The 20,184-nt window shown below is 33.3% G+C and overlaps 1 protein-coding gene across 1 annotated transcript; it reads left to right on the top strand.

Moving 5' to 3' along the window:
* Positions 1-12,671: 12,671 nt before the first annotated feature.
* LOC101267799 (sulfate transporter 2.1-like) lies at positions 12,672-17,517 on the top strand. The gene is made up of 12 exons (NM_001287374.1): positions 12,672-13,091; positions 13,160-13,208; positions 13,278-13,485; positions 13,574-13,745; positions 13,830-13,898; positions 14,691-14,921; positions 15,410-15,536; positions 16,156-16,442; positions 16,520-16,713; positions 16,850-16,941; positions 17,044-17,120; positions 17,374-17,517. The coding sequence occupies exons 1-12, from the start codon at positions 12,672-12,674 to the stop codon at positions 17,515-17,517; spliced, it is 2,070 nt and encodes a 689-aa protein (NP_001274303.1).
* The last annotated feature ends 2,667 nt before the right edge of the window (positions 17,518-20,184 follow it).

The following is a 20,184-nucleotide window of genomic DNA, read 5'->3' as shown; positions in this document are numbered from 1 at the left end:
AGATTCTTTCTTCTGGTAAACCACAAGAATAGAATACCATTACAATCGTGAAGATACCTCATAATTAACCCTAGTGGGTTTTTTTCTGGCTTTTACGTATTGTTCAGTATCCATATTGGAATTTGATTATTTTCGATTGGTGCTGCGTAAGGCCTCACTAAGGGGAATACACTCTCTACGAAAGATCTTTTCATATCCAAAACTCAAACCTGAGACATCTGATTAAGAAAGAAACTGTCTCATCCCCTACGACACATCATTTGATGGCATAATTAACCCTAGTTAAGTCAATCTAGCTCATATCTCCAAATGCTACAATTATCCCTCAATTAGCATGTAGGTTTGGATAAAGTTGACTAAACCCTTGGTATGTATAATTAGTTCTTCTCTTTTTCTCAAAAAAAAAACATTATTATATACAGTCTACCATTAACCTTGTGAAAATCATGCTACTTCATCCATGACATATCACATCATGACCAACCTTAAAGAATTGGTAAATGAATAGAGCCTGTTCAATAGGCAAGGTGATAATAAATCTTGTATATGGACAGGATATTTGGCTAAATAAGTAACATAGGGTTCACCAATTCCACAAAGTAAAATAGTTGTCCTCTGACATAAAGGTATTTTAACTTTTCATTAAACTAGTAGCACTTTAAATTATTTATTCACTAACTAATAGCGTCATCAGAATATTGTGGACCATGGAACACCAAAAGAGAGTTGATTTTAGAATAGTTTTACTCATACATGTACTAGTGATTAATAATTGAGCACAAACAACAGTCAATTTTTAAGTGCTATATTGTTATTTGAAATGTAGCTTCGGATTATGCATGTCTATGTGATCTATTTTGACTTTAAAGAAACACCATCAAATATTTGTTCCTTTTATCATTATATATTCTTCGTGAAATTATATATTGAAGATATAATCGGAGTATCAATCGATTAGGATTGTGATAGAATGGTAAGTACTTTTCTTTAACCAGTTTGAGTATATGAAGTTGTCTTTATTAGAAAGTATTTTACCTGAATATGAAATTTTTCAAGACAAATTAGAATTTAGTCGGACCCCATCAAATCAAATGAAAAAAAAAAAACAATGCAACATATTTGTTATTTTTCTATATCCTTGATCAGATTTAAGAAAACAGAATTTGCAATTAAATAATAGCTTTAAATTAATTTTGAAATTACACTTTGTGTACTTTATTTGTCTAATGTTGGGACTGATTCCTCACATGATATCGAATGGAACAAGTAATTCTGTAATAGCGGTACTTCAAGTTAACAAAATTTTACTGAACTCAAAGAATGATGCAAATCACACTAAACACTTTGACTTTATTTTTTTAAAAAATATAGAAGAAGAAGGGAACAGGATTTCAAATCCTTTTTCAGTGAGTAAAATTCGAGATAAGACCTCTAAATCAATTCCTTCATTCTTCATTCACACTATCAAACCATCCAATCCTTTTCTTTTTTTAGGAAAAAAAAATTTGAAATATATTCGAACTTTGATCGAAATTGCTATAATAATTTCAAATTTTGGGAACCTTTTACCCCTATACTATTTAATAGTGTATTTTAAAGGTATACATGTGTCCACGTGGATATCATAAATATTGCATCATTATAAATTGTAACTTGCCCACATAGACACATATATACCTTTAAAATAACTATTAAATAGTGCAAGGGTAATAGGTCATGCTCAAAATTTGGGAATGTTACAACGATTTCGGTCAAAGTTCAAATATATTTCGAAGCTTTTTCCCTTTTTTTCTTATATGGTGCGCATTAGTTAATAACCCTCCATGTTTGTAACATTAGAGTACTTTTATCTCTCTTTTCAACTTCTCTACTGTAGGATTTTTTGTTTATAATCAACAAAGAGAGAGAACTAAGCATTTCATACACTAGACTGTGGAGGAAATCAATGTTAAAAAATGACTAACGTTTGGAAAAAATCAAATTGCAAACATGGAGATGTTATTAACATAATATATACCATGTGAACGAACAAAGATGACTTTGAGTATAAGCTCAAATATAAGAGACTATTTCAAACCTTTTCTCCAAATATTACAAAAAAATGTTTCTATAGATGCATAGCATTAGAAGTGCAAATACTTATTCTTAGTCCTTCATAGTTGTAGCATACTTTTTTATGAGCAAGACAAGAAGATTAACTTGAAACTTGTTTCATGTGTGCTTAAGTTTGAATGAGGAAATGGTAGGACTAATTGGACAATAAAAAACTTTAAAGGAGATAAGAATTCGATGAAGCAATACATCAATATCCAAATGAAAGAAGCAAAAATTGAAGCATTGCATCATTATCCCTTGGTGACCTTTGCATAGTTGCATTCTAGGCACTAGTTAAGTTGGTAGATGGTACCATTACTATATTGTAATTAACATTTTGTGGGTGGAGAATATTTCACTTTCTTATAAACTTGTAGAAAAATAGAAATAATAGAGAGGGTACACTTCACCTTTTCTACATTTTTTCTAGGATTGACTACCTCAAATTCACGCAATGCATCATGAAGACAATATTACATTCCAAGTGCTCAACATAAGTCGAAGAATGAGTTTTTTCAAAAAAGACGAAAATGTACTACCTACTGAATATTTTGTTGGGTTGGTATATTGGATACAATTGTTTGTTTCACAATTTTGAATTTTATTATATTAACTAAAGGAAGGGTTAACTTCGATCGTACAATTCTATTTATACTCTATATTTCTTTCACTCACACTTTAAAAATCTTAGTGTTAGAACGAGAAAGATTTTGATAATTGACAAATAGAGGAACAAATGAAAGAAACAGGTTGCGCGACGTGTTTCTTTCAGACCGAATCCGACTTGGATAAGGAGAACGTCAACCACGCGAATTAGAAGTTATAAAGTTGTGAAAGTATTGCTTTTTCGACAAGCAACCAGTACAGAAAGTTTTCTTTTATAAAGAAGTTCGCAAGCAAAGTAGTTTTCTTAATCAAATAAGCGTCCTAAATGAAGAAGGAAATCTACACAAAGAAAGATTTAGCGACCAATAAAGTTTTCTTATTAACTTAAGGAAAACTGCTTTGTTATTTAATTAAGGAAGAATATATGGAAGGTTTTCTCTATCCAAATCCTACGTGAAAAAGGATTTCGAGTAAAACAATGTTAGAGGCATTTCGAGTAAAACAATGTTCGAGGCAGTGAAAACAAAGTTTGGTTTGAACAAGGAGTTGAAGATGCGGCAAAGTCAAGTTCGAGTTGAACAAGACTTTGAGGGGATTTTTATCTACAAATAGGGTGTTAGTTTCACTTGAGAAAATTACGCACTTACATAAAGAGAAGATCAAAAACACAATCAAGAGTTTGAGATAGTTTTGAGATTTACTGGGAGTGTTGCCTGTTTGTAAGGAAAAAATTGTAAGATTGTAATTAAGAGTTTTGATTACAATTGATTGTGTGTAGGATTTGTCTAACAAGTTTGAGAAGCTTGACGGACAGTAGAAGACTTAAACCTGGGGTTTTTTGTCGTGGATAGCTAGAAATTAGAGTTTATAATTCCTTAGGTTACATAGGTTTGTAATCATTTGTTGAGACTTGGAGTTTAATAACGTAGAGTTAAATCCTACAGAGGTGTAGGTCGTAGTTTTTACCTTTCATGAGTTGGGTTTTTTCGCGATAAAATAATTGTATCATTATTTTACTTGCTTCACAAAATGTAATTGTTGTAATCACTAAAAGAAAACTATGAATTATATAGGGATTTTTCTATGAATTAGTATGAAAATTTGCAAGAAAATAAATTTCCTACGAATTTTCATGCTAATCCCCAGAAAAATTCCCATGTAATTTACAGTTTTTTTTGCGGTGAATCTGTAAAGAAACATATAGAATATATGTGTTCCTTTCGCAAATTTGGGGGTCAGAATTCCAACACTTAGTGTAACACCCCCAAAATTTTTAATTAAGTTAAGATCCGATTCATTCTTCATTTATGAATAAAATTGTACCGGATGATTCCTAAATTGTTTATATATGTAAAAGTATATTCTTTAGTGTGTGAATGATTTTGGATATCAATTAAGGTCACTAGAATCTTGTAGCACAGAGTTGAGTTGAAAGTTTTCTTGCCAACTAATTTTTGATGTAAGATTCTAATTGGGTTAACTTTAAATGACCATATGTCTTAGTTACGTGGTCGATAACCTATCACAGTAAAGATATTTAAATCTTCTTTCCAACGCCACCAATTTCGCAACGATTCAAGTTTTGAGTAAAAAGTTAGGACCATTTTAGTAACTTGATATAGTGCAATGACGAATTAGCAGATGGGAAAACATTAAAAGAGATCCTTTTTGTATTTTTAAATCCTAAACGAAATTCATGACTAGTTATAGACCCAAAACAATCCGGTTTTCATCTCTTAATTCATCATTTTCTTCTCTCTCAAACCCTAAGGAAAAAAACAAAGTAGAAGACTCCATTCAACATTCTTTCAATCTTCTTCAAAAACCTTATTCTTCTAGTTATGTAAGGCTATCATAGTGTTGTACTAGTTCGTCCTCACGTCCTACATCTATTTTAACATCAGTGAAAGAGTAATCTAGGATTCTACCCCTAGATTTTAGTATCTTTGAGATAAGTTGATTTTGAGTTCTTGAGTTCCTAATTCTTTTTGAAATTCTGCTCTAAATTATTGAATTTCTATGAGTTATGCATTAAGATTTTTGACAAAAAAATTTAATGTCTATATTCAACATAAACCCTAGGAATTGAGTATTCTTGAGATGAGGAGTGTCCTTGAGTTATTGCTTTTTTGAGTTCTGAATATTGAGTTTTCATATTGCTATTAAGGCCCCAGAGTTGAGTCATTCTTGTCAATAATTTTGTATGAACCCTATGAATGAGTTATAAATTTTGAGAATTTTTTTCAAGCCAACATTTAAGTTATAAACAGAGTTTTTTTAGAAAGTAAAGATTAGTTTTGAGAAAGAGTTTTGTGTAATATGATTAGTATGATAATCCAGTTTGTCATCAATGCATGAGCAATATGGTATCTAGATATTGTTGGGAAAGACAAGGCACTAACAAAGAATGTCTGACAGGATAACAGCGGAAGAATACCCAAGTCTATACTTTCCCTTTTTCAATTTGAACCAAGAGAAGACAAACAACCACAAGCAATATGATAGTAAGGCAGCAAGTAATTCAATCAAACAAATATAACAAGACAATAATAAACCAATCACACAAGACACCAAGATTTACGTGAAAAACCCTTCGATGTGAAGAGTAAAAAATCACGTGACCAAAAGCTCCACTATAATCACCAAGAGTTACAATATTGTTCTCCAAAATTGGCCACAAAACAAGTGCCAAAAAACGAGCAACTACAAAATAGGATTGCACCAAATCTAGAGAATTAAAGGAGCAAAATCACCAATTTCGCAGCTACTGTTCACGACAAAAAAATTGAAGCTGCAGGCCACCAAATCCAACTCTGTCAGTTCTAATCAAAGATTGAGATGAAGATAATATGCTGTCCAAAAATCAGCTCAATCAGACAAGAAACGAAGCGGGAATCGCAATTTGAAGTTGGCTGTTAGGGCTGAATTTTGACTGCGAAAAACTGCTCTTTTTCTCTCTTTTTGGCTGCTGAAAAAAACTCTTTGTGTATATGAAAATAAGACCTAAAATAGGCTTATATTTGCCTAATAAGAATAGGCCTATGGGCAAAAATGGATTGGTCCAAATTGGGCTTTTATTTATCCACATAGGAAGGGAAAAAAGACACATAACCCAACAATTCTCCCCCTCACGACTATGTAGAGGAGACCGCCATCCCGGCGACCATGCAACAATCTTCAAACTTCCTTCTTGGCAAAGCTTTAGTCATCATATCGGAACCATTGTCATTTGTTTGAATCTTTTCAAGCTCAAGCAACTTAGAATCCAACACATCTCGAATCCAATGGTATCTCACATCAATGTGTTTAGACCGACCATGGAACGTAGAATTCTTGCCAAGATGTATAGCACTTTGACTGTCACAATAAAGCACATACCTCTCTTGAGCACAACCAAGTTCCCCCAAGAATCTCTTCATCCAAAGCAATTCTTTACAAGCTTCAACGATAGCAATAAGCTCAGCTTCTGTAGTAGATAGAGCAACACATTTTTGCAACCTAGATTGCCAAGACACAGCTCCCCCTGCAAAAGTAACCAAGTACCGTGAAGTAGACTTGCGAGTATCAACATCACCAGCCATGTCTGAATCAGTATAACCACAAAGAATATGCTTCCCTGTACCAAAATACAAACTCAGACTAGAAGTGACACAGAGATATCTCATAACCCACTTCACAGCATTCCAATGTTCTCTTCCCGGATTAGAAAGAAAACGGCTAACAACTCCAAAAGCGTGAGCAATATCCGGTCTTGTCCAAACCATCACATACATCAAACTACCAACAGCTGAAGCATAAGGAACTTTCTTCATATCTTCCTTCTCATCATCACTAGAAGGACACCGTTTCGTGCTCAATTTGAAGTGCATAGCTAAAGGTGTACTGAAAAACCTTAGCTTTGTCCATGCTGAATCTGCGAAGTACTTTCTGAATGTACTTCTCTTGTGATAATACCAATTTCTTGGCCTTTCTATCACGGACAATCTGCATTCCAAGAATCTGCCTTGCTGGTCATAAGTCTTTCATAGCAAAAGACTTACTCAACTCTTGCTTCAACTTCTGAATCCTGCAAGTATTATGACCAACAACAAGCATGTCATCAACATAAAGCAACACAATAATAAAGTCACCATCAGAGAACTTTTGCACAAAAACACAATGGTCCGAAGAAGTCTTCTTGAAGCCCTGCTGACTCATAAAAGAACCAAACTTATTGTACCACTGCCTGGGAGCTTGTTTCAAACCATACAAGCTCTTCTTCAATTTGCAAACATAATTCTCTTTTCCCTTGACTTCAAAACCTTCCGGTTGCTCCATATAAATTTCTTCATCTAAGTCACCATGGAGGAAAGCAGTTTTAACATCCATTTGCTCAACCTCTAAATCTAGACTTGCAGCCAAGCCTAGAACCACACGAATGGATGACATCTTCACAACTGGAGATAATATCTCATCAAAATCAACTCCCCCTTTTCTGATTAAATCCCTTGACAACTAATCTAGCTTTGTACCGTGGAACTGGATTACCATCTTCGTGTTTCACCCGAAAAAACCCACCTGTTTTTCAAAGCTTTTCTGTCTTTAGGTAACTTAGCCAAATCAAAGGTATGATTATCATGCAAGGATTTAATCTCATCTTCCATAGCATCAAACCACCTTTCTTTTTCTTCACTTTCCATGGCCTCATCAAGACTCTCAGATTCTCCCCCGTCAGTCAAGAGTACATACTCATTGGGAGAATAGCGAGATGAAGGAATTCTCTCTCTACTAGATCGTCTGAGAGAACTCTCTGGAGCATCTATAATTGGTTGTTGGACAACCACATTATCTTGCACTGGAGCATCAACAACATCATGCCGGTCATTCTGAACATGATCACCATCTTCATTATCAACTTGATTTTCATCATTATGAAGATTTTCTTCCGGTGTAATAGTCAAAGGAACTGGATCAACATCAACTAAGCTCTCACTACTCTGAAAATCAGCCTTGTCAGCTTTGTCAAAATCTTCAATTGTTTGGTCTTCAAAGAACACAACATCATGGCTTCTAACAAGTTTCTTCTCAACATGATCATAGAAATGATAGCCAAATTCATCTTGACCATAACCAATGAAGATACACTGCCTAGTTTTAACATTCAACTTTGACCTTTCATCCTTAGGAACATGTACAAAGACTTTACACCCAAAGACTCTAAGATGATCATAAGAAACATTCTTACCAGTCCAAACTCTGTCAGGGAAATCACCATCTAAAGCAACAGCAGGAGATAAATTGATAATATAAGCAACAGTATTAAGTGCTTCTACCCAAAAGGAATCTGACAACTTAGCATCTGAAAGCATACATCTAACCCTCTCAACTAGAGTTCTGTTCATCCTCTCTGTTAAACCATTTAAATGAGGAGTCTTTGGAGGAGTTTTCTGATGCCAAATACCCTGCTCTCTGCAATATCTATCAAAAGGACCAATATACTCACCACCATTATCTGAGCGGATGCATTTCAATGTCTTCCCTGTTTGTCTTTCAACCAAGGCCTGAAAACTCTTGAACACATCAAGTACTTTATCCTTGGACTTCAAAGGAAATACCCAGAGTTTGCAAGAATGATCATCAATAAAAGTCACAAAGTAAAGTGCACCACCATGAGATCTTACCTTAAAAGTACCACACAAATCAAAATGTACCAACTCCAGCAAATCAAGCTTTCTTGAAGGCGGATGACTCTGAAAAGAAACTCTTTTCTGTTTACCGGCTAAACAATGAACACATTTCTTCAACTTTGCTTGTTTCACTCCAGAAAGCAAATTTTTCTTAGCCAAACTATCAATCCCCTTCTCGCTAATATGACTCAGCCTTCTATGCCATAACTCTGATGAAGTATCATTCTCCACCAAATTTACTGAGTCTCTGGACATGGAGCCCTGAAATACATACAAGTTAGACAACTTGTCACCACGGGCCACACCCATCAAACCTCTAGTAAGCTTCCACTGGCCAACACCAAGTGTATTAACATAACCCTCATCATCAAGATATCCCACAGAAATCAAATTCAAGCGAACATCTGGAGCATGCTTGACATTATTGAGAACTAGTTTGGAACCATTGTTACTTTCCAAACAAACTGTCCCAATGCCAATAACTTCAACTTCATGATTATTGCTCATTTTCAACGTTCCAAAATTACCTGGAGTATAAGAAGAAAATAATTCTTTCTTTGGCGTGACATGAGAAGTAACACCAGAATCCACAAACCAGCTAGACTCATCACGAACAAGATTAATGGCATTTGCATCACGAAAAACAAGAAGATCATCATTAGCAACAACAGCAACACGATTTTCATTATCGCCTTCTCTCTTTTGTTGTCTCATATCTCTCTTGTGCTTGTAACAATATTTCATGATATGCCCATTCTTGTGGCAATAGTCACATGTAATATTCTTGTATTTAGACTTTGACTTGCTTCTACTTTTACCTCTATCATTCTGACCTCTGGACTTGTTTCTCCCCCTATCTTCAGTAACCAAAACATCGGAGTGTGAAGCTGAAGAAGATGAGGCTTGAGATCTTCTTCTCATTTCTTCATTCAAGACACCACTCTTAGTATATTCCATAGTTACAACACCACTGGGAGCAGAATTAGTCAAAGAAACTCGAAGAGTTTCCCAAGAGTCTGGCAGAGTATTAAGAAGCCAAAGTCCCTGTATCTCATCATCAAACTTTACACCCATTCCGGACAGCTGGTCAAGAACACCCTGAAAATCATTAATATGATTAGAAATAGAAGTGTCCTCTTTATACCTGATATTCATTAATTGTTTCAATAGGAACAACTTGTTGTTGCCAGTCTTCGAAGCATAAAGTGTCTCGAGCTTGTCCCATAAACTTTTGGCATCTGTCTCATTCACAATATGATTTCTAACATTATCTTCAACCCATTGTCTAATATATCCACAAACCTGTAGATGCTCAAATTCCCATTCTTCATCATTCAAAGACCGAGGCTTATTAGAAGCAAACACAGGTAAATGCATCTTCTTGACAAATAGAAGATCTTTCATCTTACCTTTCCAAATATGATAGTTACTACCATTTAAACACACCATTTTTCTCATATTTGCCTCCATCATTCAAAACGACAATCAACAATAACCAATGCTCTGATACCACTTTGTTGGGAAAGACAAGGCACTAACAAAGAATGTCTGACAGGATAACAGCGGAAGAATACCCAAGTCTATACTTTCCCTTTTTCAATTTGAACCAAGAGAAGACAAACAACCACAAGCAATATGATAGTAAGGCAGCAAGTAATTCAAATCAAACAAATATAACAAGACAATAATAAACCAATCACACAAGACACCAAGATTTACGTGGAAAACCCTTCGATGTGAAGAGTAAAAAACCACGGGACCAAAAGCTCCACTATAATCACCAAGAGTTATAATATTGTTCTCCAAAATTGGCCATAAAACAAGTGTCAAACAACGAGCAACAACAAAATAGGATTGCACCAAATCTAGAGAATTAAAGGAGCAAAATCACCAATTTCGCAGCTACTGTTCACGACAAAAAACTGAAGCTGCAGGCCACCAAATCCAACTCTGTCAGTTCTAGTCAAAGATTGAGATGAAGATAATATGCTGTCCAAAAATCAGCTCAATCGGACAAGAAACATAGCGGGAATCGCAATTTGAAGTTGGTTGTTAGGGCTGAATTTTGATTGCAAAAAACTGCTCTTTTTCTCTCTCTTTGGCTGCTGAAAAAAACTCTTTGTGTATATGAAAATAAGACCTAAAATAGGCTTATATTTGCCTAATAAGAATAGGCCTATGGACAAAAATGGATTGGTCCAAATTGGGCTTTTATTTATCCACATAGGAAGGGAAAAAAGACCCATAACTCAACAGATATACCATCAATGTTTATTCAGTATGATTTTCCGAGCCACCATAATCATATTAAAATTAATTTTGATATGTCTTTTAGAAAGAGTTTTCTAGTATAAATTGAGTAAGAGCATAATGGGATCATGTATTTTCAGAGCTGTCAATTTTTACATTGATAAAAGAGAAACTGAGATTTCTAAATGAGTTATAAGTTCAAAAGATATTTCAAGAACAGTTACCTCTTTTAAGAGAGTAGTTTGAGCTATTATCTCAAACAAGAGGAAGAGTAGTGTTTTTAATTAAACATATGAACATGAATATATATTATTGAGAGTAGTATTGAGCATTAATATATGATGAGTCATAAACCATGTATATATGCCAACTTGGGTAAAGGACCATACTTTTTGGATGATTCTTTATTATTTTTTAAGTATAACTTAGTGGATCTACTTAGTTGAGGTGTCTTATATCCCGGCATGGTACAAAACAGTTCTGACAGTGTGGGCAAGGCGTTGTATTATCATGTAGCTCATTGTGATGGTTGTCGGTTAGAGAATCTCCCAATAGAGTTAAAGTGTATTGATATATATCACTTATTATGTTGATTTTAGAGATGATAAAGTATTTTGTAAAGCTTTAAATGATTTAAAGCCTTTATTTCGTTACATTCAGTTTAAGTACATTACTATCTATCGCAGTCTTTCCTTTCAGTTATTTGTTATTCAACTATATTACACATTCAATGTAGTGATGACATTTAACCTGCATCTTTTAATGATGCAGATACAAGTTCTTAGGATCCTGAACAAGAGTTTGTTGAGATCACTTCATCCGCCTGTCTGCTGAGTGAAACCTCATTGCTTTCAAAGTACTCTAGTTTTATGAGTTGTTAGTAATAGTTCTTTTGAAGAGTTGTAGGTCTTGTTCCAACACTCATCTTTGTATATTAAAGGCTTCATAGAATAATAGTTGAGAGTCTTTCAGTTTTAGAGGTTTTCTTTAAAACTTATATTTCATACTTAGTATATTCAGTAAAATTTTGAAATTCAATAAATTGTTTTAAACGTTTCTTTAAATTTGATGTTTGTGTAGGCTCAAGTTAGTCTTCTGCTTGTAGTCAATCAGAATGAAGATTCTCTTGAGGTATAGGAGTGGTTCTCGAGTGCCGGCCAGGTGTAGGCTCGAATTGTGACACTTAGCTTGTTTGATGCTCTCTAGTATTTCTCACTTTATCTCTTCTTTTTTTTTTTTTTGCTTATTTTGTTAACAACTAAAATATCTATTTTTATTTATAAGTGGTGATGAAAGTATCTAATGAGAAATATTACTTTTCTTTGGCAAATGGTGTATCGTGTTTCGCAATTCACCATGTTTTTTTTTATATAAACTAGGAGCAAGCATAACGTAAAGTAACAACTGTGCTAACCATTTTGTAGTAAAAGCAGGTGAAACATATAATAACTAGTTAAAATTAGGCATAATAGATAAACATGACTTTTAACTTGACTTCAGTTGACAAGTATAAACTTTAACTTTGGGTGTGACTAGTAGACACTTAAATTTGTATAAAAATTGAACAAAGGGATACATTCGTCCTACATGAAAGTCTTTTGTCTTGCATGACGTCCTACATTTATTATGTAACATAGGACACGTGTGTGAACTTTTTTCAATTTTACACAAGTTTAAATGTCTATTTATGCACACACAAAAATTGAAGGACATAAATATCAGTTAAAGAGCATATTTTTCTTATTTGTTGCGGTAATTTACCTTGCAACTCATTTCTGTTACGCGCAAGTCAAATCCCTTTACTAGCCCTGAAAGGATGCTAAAGTAAAAGAAAAAATACGTTTTTTTAATAAGTGAAACACTTTTGTTTAGAATAAATTTTATTCAGAAAATTAATAAAGCTGATGAAGCCTTTTAAATAGTTGGAAGGTATGGTCTGAAAAACTTGAGCTCTGTTAAAGGTTTTCAATTCACTTTGAAGCCTTAGCAAGCTATTAACTTCATCTTGCAACTTATATTTATTGTGTAAATAGAAACGAAACGAGACGAAGAAAAATGGCGGTAACAAGAGAAGGTGAGACAGAGTCTTCACAGTTTACACCAATTACTGATCCATCAAACACAAAAGAGTTCTCCGGAACACTTCAGTCTTTTGCTGATAGTGAGAAAGTACAACTTTCTGTGTTCTCCCAAACACTTCAAACACCCGTTGCTTCTGATAGAAGGCGCGATTGGGTACTTAATGTGCCCGAACCACCAGGACTGTTATCTAATCTGAAAACTTCATTCAAAAAAACACTACTCTGTCCTCTTGAAAACAAGATTCAATGCCTTGGAAAGCATCCTGTTTCTGCACTCGTTTCGATTCTGAACGTTATATTTCCACCACTTTCTTGGTGTAAAGAATATAATGTCACAAAATTCAGAAGGGACATCTTGGCTGGTTTAACTCTTGCAAGCCTTTGCATCCCTCAGGTAAACTTAATTTACTCTAATAACATCTGTCCTGTTTCAACATATTGATCTTTTCGTTATTCATGTAGAGCATTGGCTACGCGACTCTTGCAAAACTTGATCCTCAATATGGCCTGTGTAAGTGTGATTCTTTATGGTTATGAATTTAGACTAAAAACATATTACTCACAATTAATTCCTCATCAGACACAAGTGTTATTCCGCCGCTTATCTATGCTATGATGGGGAGTTCAAGAGATATAGCAATTGGACCAGTTGCTGTTGTTTCATTACTCTTGTCCTCAATGGTTCCGAAACTTGAAGATCCTACTACTAATCCAATTGCATATCGAAAACTCGTGCTCACTGTTACCTTCTTTGCCGGTGTTTTTCAAGCTGCTTTTGGACTACTTAGGTAAAAAGAATTACACTACATATATAAGGTCCAAAATACTTTTTTATGTTTACCTCCAAATTCTGACTCGGCCACTGATTAATAACAGGTTGGGATTTTTGGTTGATTTTCTGTCACATGCTGCTATTGTTGGTTTTATGGCTGGTGCTGCTTGTGTCATTGGACTACAACAGCTCAAATCACTGCTTGGGATTTCAAATTTTACAAACAACACAGATATTATCTCTGTCTTGGCTTCTATTTGCAAATCAATCAACACTGTAAATTCTCAATTACAATATTTTTTATATTAGCTATACAATATATTAGAACAGCTAATTTTAATGTTTGTGTTTTTTTGGCAGTTGAATCTTCATAGCTTTATAATTGGGAGTTCATTTCTGATCTTCATCCTTTCTACCAAGTACTATCTGGCAAGTAGCTATATCCTTTTTTATAGCTGTAGTTTCACTCACCCTATTTTTGAATCCGAATATAATTATAAAATTTTAATAAATTTCAGTAAGAAAAATCTTAAAAGATTAACTCATAAAATTTAAATTTTGAATCCGACTCGGATCTTATCTGTTACTCTTAGTCCATCACAGACTGAACGAAGAAGCTCAACTTCAGCGGATTAAATGTAAAGTTGTGATAGTATTGGCGTAATTCTTAAAAAGTTGTAGGAAAAAAAAATACTATCAAAAATTGTGATAATTTAGTTATTTGGAATAGGAGCAGGGATAGAGTTGATCACGAGTTGGAATGAATCATTAATCTTTGCTTAAATTTTGTATTTTTATTTAAAAAATCACTCTATATTGTGACTATATGTGGCAAATTTAGAAGGAAGAACCCATAAACTTTAATGGGTCGTTGTGAAAATTTCAAGATTAAGTTTGAGATTAAAACTATACTTTGTTTGGTTGAAAGTATGAATTTAGTCTGGGATGAATTTATACATTCATCCAAACGTGTAGGTACAAATTTAATCCCAACCTTAATCCTTAATATCCCACCTTATCGCACTCAACTTGATGTTATTAGTCCAAAAATTATAATATCAGGAGTTCAGGACTATAATCCCCGAACAACTTTGTCCATCAATCAAATGGCCCCAAAATTCTGGCTTCGCTTCTGACATAAAATATTATCTACCTTGTGTTTTGGTCTATATATACTTGAGAACATTTATCATTTTTCGAACACAATGTTGATATTTTCAGGCAAGAAAGTACAAGAAACTGTTCTGGTTAGCCGCAATGGCACCACTGCTGTCTGTAATAATGTCAACATTACTAGTTTTCTTGACAAGAGCAGATAAACATGGAGTTAAGATAGTGAAACACATCACTGGAGGGTTGAACCCAAGTTCACTCCATGAGTTGCAATTCAATAGTCCACATACTGCTGAAGCTGCCAAAATTGGGCTAATTGTTGCACTTGTCGCACTCACGGTACGAAGCATTGTTTTATTAAGATTAAGATGCTTGAATCTGAATATATATCTATATGTTAAGAATTGTCTACTAAAGATGGTTTGTTTTTTCAACATTAGAATGTGCAAAAAAAAAAATATATTTATTTAAAATTTAATAAATACTACATTAATTGATAAAATATTTTCCAAAAATTATATGGTTGTTGATGGTGGTTAATGGTTGTGAGTGTCAATTTGAAATCAATGGTATTAAGTATTGACTAATGGTGGTGTTCTGGTGTTGATAGTACTAACTTGACTAACATTAGTGGTTGATGATAGTGATAGTTAGTGATGGTGGTGAATGATGACAGGCGTAGTTGGCGATAGTGATACTAAATGATCATTGGTGGTAGTTATTGTGGTAATATAAGGTGGTTATTGTAAATGATGACTAGTGATAGTGAAGGTTGATTGTAGTTTTGTAGTTTGTTAAATTTCTAAAAAATAATGTTGAACGTACAGGAAGCTATTGCAGTTGGACGATCATTTGCAACTATGAAAGGATACCGTCTTGATGGAAACAAAGAAATGTTGGCAATGGGTGTTATGAACATTACTGGATCATTAACTTCTTGTTATGTTGCAACTGGTCAGTTTTTTATTTATACTTATTATTATTACTATTATTTTCAAACAACAATGTTTGTAATTGTTCAGTAATATTTTTCCTTGATATTTGTTACTTACCAAAATTTGTCTAGTCCCAACTTCAATGAAATGCATAATCAAGATGATTTAAATGTAAAATTGCAAAAATATAATACAAGTACTTTTAAGGGAATTTTAATGATATAGCAAACATATTGTATTACGTATTTAATAATCACAGTTATATTTTTTTTAAAAATTACATTCTATATCTATACTTCACTTTTTAAAAAATTACTACATTGTATCAACCTACTATCTTGTATTATTTTGTATTTTTATACTGTGAATGAATATATACAATACAAGAGCTAATGATATCCAATTTAATCGCACTCACTTACATTAGTTACCTAATTTAAATAATAAATGGAGGTGATAATATATGTTAATAACCATAAATAGTCATGACCTTGTAGAAACAGTTTGGGCTAGGACCTTTTGTTAGGATACATGGGGTAAAAATTAGGTGTAGATTCATTGTATCCAAATAGATTCATATGTATTTGTGATAGATACAATCTCGCTTGGGTCCCTAAAAAGTTGCATGGTGCATGCAGGGTCATTCTCAAGAACAGCAGTGAATTTCAGTGCTGGTTGTGAAACAGCAGTGTCGAACATAGTGATGGCTATAACAGTGCTAATATCACTTGAATTTTGCACTAGGCTATTGTACTTCACTCCAGTAGCCATATTAGCTTCTATTATTCTGTCTGCTTTGCCTGGACTCATCAACATAAGTGAAGCAAAATACATATGGAAAATTGATAAGATGGATTTTCTTGCTTGTGCTGCTGCTTTTCTTGGTGTTCTTTTTGTATCTGTTGAGATTGGCCTTCTACTTGCGGTATGTAATGTAAGCTTTCTTCGATAATCACAAAACTAAGAAACTTGTGGTGTTTTTAAATAAATTTTTTGATTCAGGTTGGTATATCATTTGCAAAGATAATTTTGAACTCAATCCAGCCTGGGACAGAAAAACTAGGAAGGCTTCCAGGAAGTGATTTGTTTGGAGATATGGAACAATATCCCATAGCTACAACAACTCCTGGGGCTCTTATTGTTAGAGTCAAATCTGCTTTGCTTTGTTTTGCAAATGCAAACTTTATTAGAGGAAGGTATGCATGCCCCAAAAATATTATTTACAAGTGTTATTATAAGTATATTGACACTAACAAATAGTAACAAGTAAAGAATATAGTTGCCATTAAATGTCTGAGATCTAATGCCTTCAATTTGTTGTTTATTTTCCAGGATATTAAACTTGGCACTGGAAGAACAAGATACAGGTGCCATAGAAAGTGCTAATCACAATAGAGTGCAACTAGTTATTCTTGACATGTCAAGTAAGTATTGTCCAAGCTAAAGTGTAATTTATAATGGCATAAGTTATTGTCTATATATAGTTCTTGACTAACGTTCAATCAATTAAATGTTGATGGATGTAGATTTGCTCAACATTGACACATCTAGCATAGCTGCTCTTGAGGACCTGCAGAATGACCTAGAATCAAATGGAATGCAGGTGACCATCAATCCTCTTCAATTATATGTCTAAAAAAAATGAAAAATAAGTATGTATGGTCAAATCTCTCCATAAAATTCATCCTCTATAACAACATTTCACTATAACAGCGTCAAGAATTCTTTGAAACCGATTTGACATGTTACATCTATAATTAACATTATTTCGTAGTAGCAACCAAAAAATATCTGAACATATGACATTGTTGAATATACACAACATGAATGAACTATTGTTTATGTTTGTTTTGCAGTTGGCACTAGCTAACCCAAGGTGGCATGTGATACACAAATTAAGGCTAGCCAATTTTTTGAAGAAAATTGAAGGGAGGATCTTTTTGACCATTGGTGAAGCCATTGAGGCGTGTTTGACTAGTAAGAACATGCTTCCTATTTGAAATGATCTGCCCAAAGTTAGAACACCACAATGTTCGTCTTTTTGAAGTTAATGTTCTCAATGGTGAATCGATCAATAATTGATTCTCCTTTTGCGTGTGTATATTCGACAGGACACTAATAATAAGGAGCTAATACTATTATTGCTCCCTGTCATTGTATTGTAAGAACAAATTAAGTTGTGGTGTTCAATCTAGCTTGAATTGAACACTATCATATCATGTTGTAATATGTGTGTGTTTGAAGTTTCAATCGGTAATAGATGCTTTGAGCACTGCTCACTGTGCACTTCTGCTGAACATATTGCGCTATACTTTCACAGTGACAGAGCATATATATATAAGATCAAAAACCATATATCTGAATTCTGATGTTGATCAATAGGCTATTCAACATGGGAAAAACTCCTTGAAATCGTCTGTCATAAAAAACTAAATCAAGTATTCCCTAATTATTTTGGTTCAATCATACAACCAAAATAGGAAAAACAAAACAAGAAAAATGGTAAAAGTTCCTTTAGTTGAAATGAATATGCAAAGAAAAATGGTAAAAGCTCCTTTAATTGTTTTTTTCAAGATTGGTTCAAATGGTACAAAATGTGAAATTCATGTGTAGAAGAAGCAGGCAGCAACAGAAGAGAACAAAGAAGAAAAAAGGAGGGAACTTTTTAGTATTTTCCATTAAAGAGAATTTTTTTCTGTTACTAATAAGAGGGGCAATTGACAAAAGGGATTTTGACTTGCAAGATCTAAATGTGGAGTAAGCTATAAGAAAGAAGAAGAAAAAAAGCATATTAATAATTGTTGCAAGTAAAATAGACTTTAAGGTAGCTTTTGGTGCATTATTGAGACTCGATCTGAGGGAGTAATAAAAAGCTTTGTGAAGATATAAAGACTGTAAATAAGAACAGGATTTTTAATGCACACTAGGCTACTTCTTGCACTTGTGTAAAGACATTTAAGGCCACTTGGATAAAAAGTCTTGAGAATCATAATGCACAACTAAAAACAGTAATTCGACTGAATCTCAAGATTACAACTACAAAAGGTTTCAATACATTTTTGCAGTCTAATAATATAAATACATTATATATATATTAATTTAGTATCAATTAAGCAAAATTATCAGCCTTAATGATATTGATTTAGTATCAGTAAAGCAAATTAGTTGGTGTTACATAGTGTAATTATGTAGTGGTTTGTGAATTAAAGGGGTTTAGGTTTGTAATTTTTTTTTACATTATGGGGTATTTGCTTAGTTTTCCCTATATTATATGCTTAAAAAGTTATAAATAAGAAGATGATTTTACTAATTCACCCCAAAAAAAGTTTCTTGAAAATTTTATAAATAAATTTCAACACTTACAAAAGAACTAACTGCAAGAATAATATGGGAAAAATCAATAATAAGAGACGATCAATTTTAATATAATTATCAACTAATATGGGCCAGGAATTGAGTGAGTAATAAAAAGTTTTGCAAAGATAAAAAGATGGTGATAAAAATAAGATTTTTACTTTCAGAAAAACTACATAAATGGGTTATAAAACTCAAAATAATTATATGTACATACTCCAATATAAAGTAATTCAAAAAAGAAAACTCATTCTCTCAAAACCAAATTACAATTCATACCCCTCATTTATTATGACTGATAATTTTCGCTTAACAATATCATATATTGTATTAATATCATTAAGGCTGATAATTTCGCTTGACTGATACTAAAATGCATAAGATGTGTTTATACATACTTTATATATTCGCAAAACATTTTACAAACTTGTATAAAAACTGGAATTTGGCCTCTTATGAAATTCAACCCTTGAAATCCACCAAAATTGGTCAAGAACATTGCCAAATAGTTTAAATATGCGTTGAATAACTTTATTTTAACGACAACTTCAAAATGACATCCTCAATCGTCAATTCTAAATGTTGATGGATGTAGAGTTGCTCAACATTGACAAATCTACCATAGCTACTCTCGAGGACCTGCAAAATGACCTAGAATCAAATGGAATGCAGGTGACTATTAATCCTCTTCAATTATATGTCTACAACGTGAAAAAGAAAAAATGAAAAAGAAGTATGTACGGTCAAACCTCTCTATAAAATTCATTTCTCTATAACGACATTTCACTATAACAACGTCAAGTTTTCTTTGGAACCAATTTGACATGGTATATCTATAATGACATTTTGTTGTAGTAAACAAAAAATATCTGAACAAATGATGTTGTTGAATATACACAACATGAATCAGTTAATGTTTATGTTTGTTTTGCAGTTGGCTCTAATCAACTCAATGTGTCATGTGATGCACAAATTAAGGCTAACCAATTTTTTTGAAGAAAACTGAAGGGAAGGTCCTTTTGACATTAGTGAAGTCATTGAGGCATGTTTGACTAGTAAGAACATGCTTCTTGTTTGATCTGCCAATGTTAGAACACCATAATATTCGTGTTTTTGCAAGTAAATGTTCTCAATGGTGAATCGATCAGTACTTGATTCTCCTTTTGTGTGTATGTGTATGTTTGATGCTTCAATCTGTATCATATGTGAGTCAATTTCGCCTACATTGGGGCTCAGTTACATACATCTAATGCCAGTTTAACGCGATCTTTAGAACGTTAGCTAGCTTTTCACTTGGCTCAAATCAAAGAATA

This window comes from Solanum lycopersicum, chromosome 4 (genome assembly GCF_036512215.1).
Source record: "Solanum lycopersicum chromosome 4, SLM_r2.1".
NCBI classification, from domain to species: Eukaryota; Viridiplantae; Streptophyta; class Magnoliopsida; order Solanales; family Solanaceae; genus Solanum; species Solanum lycopersicum.
Note: the sequence above shows the minus strand (reverse complement) of the source record. Positions and strands in the feature narration are given on the sequence as shown.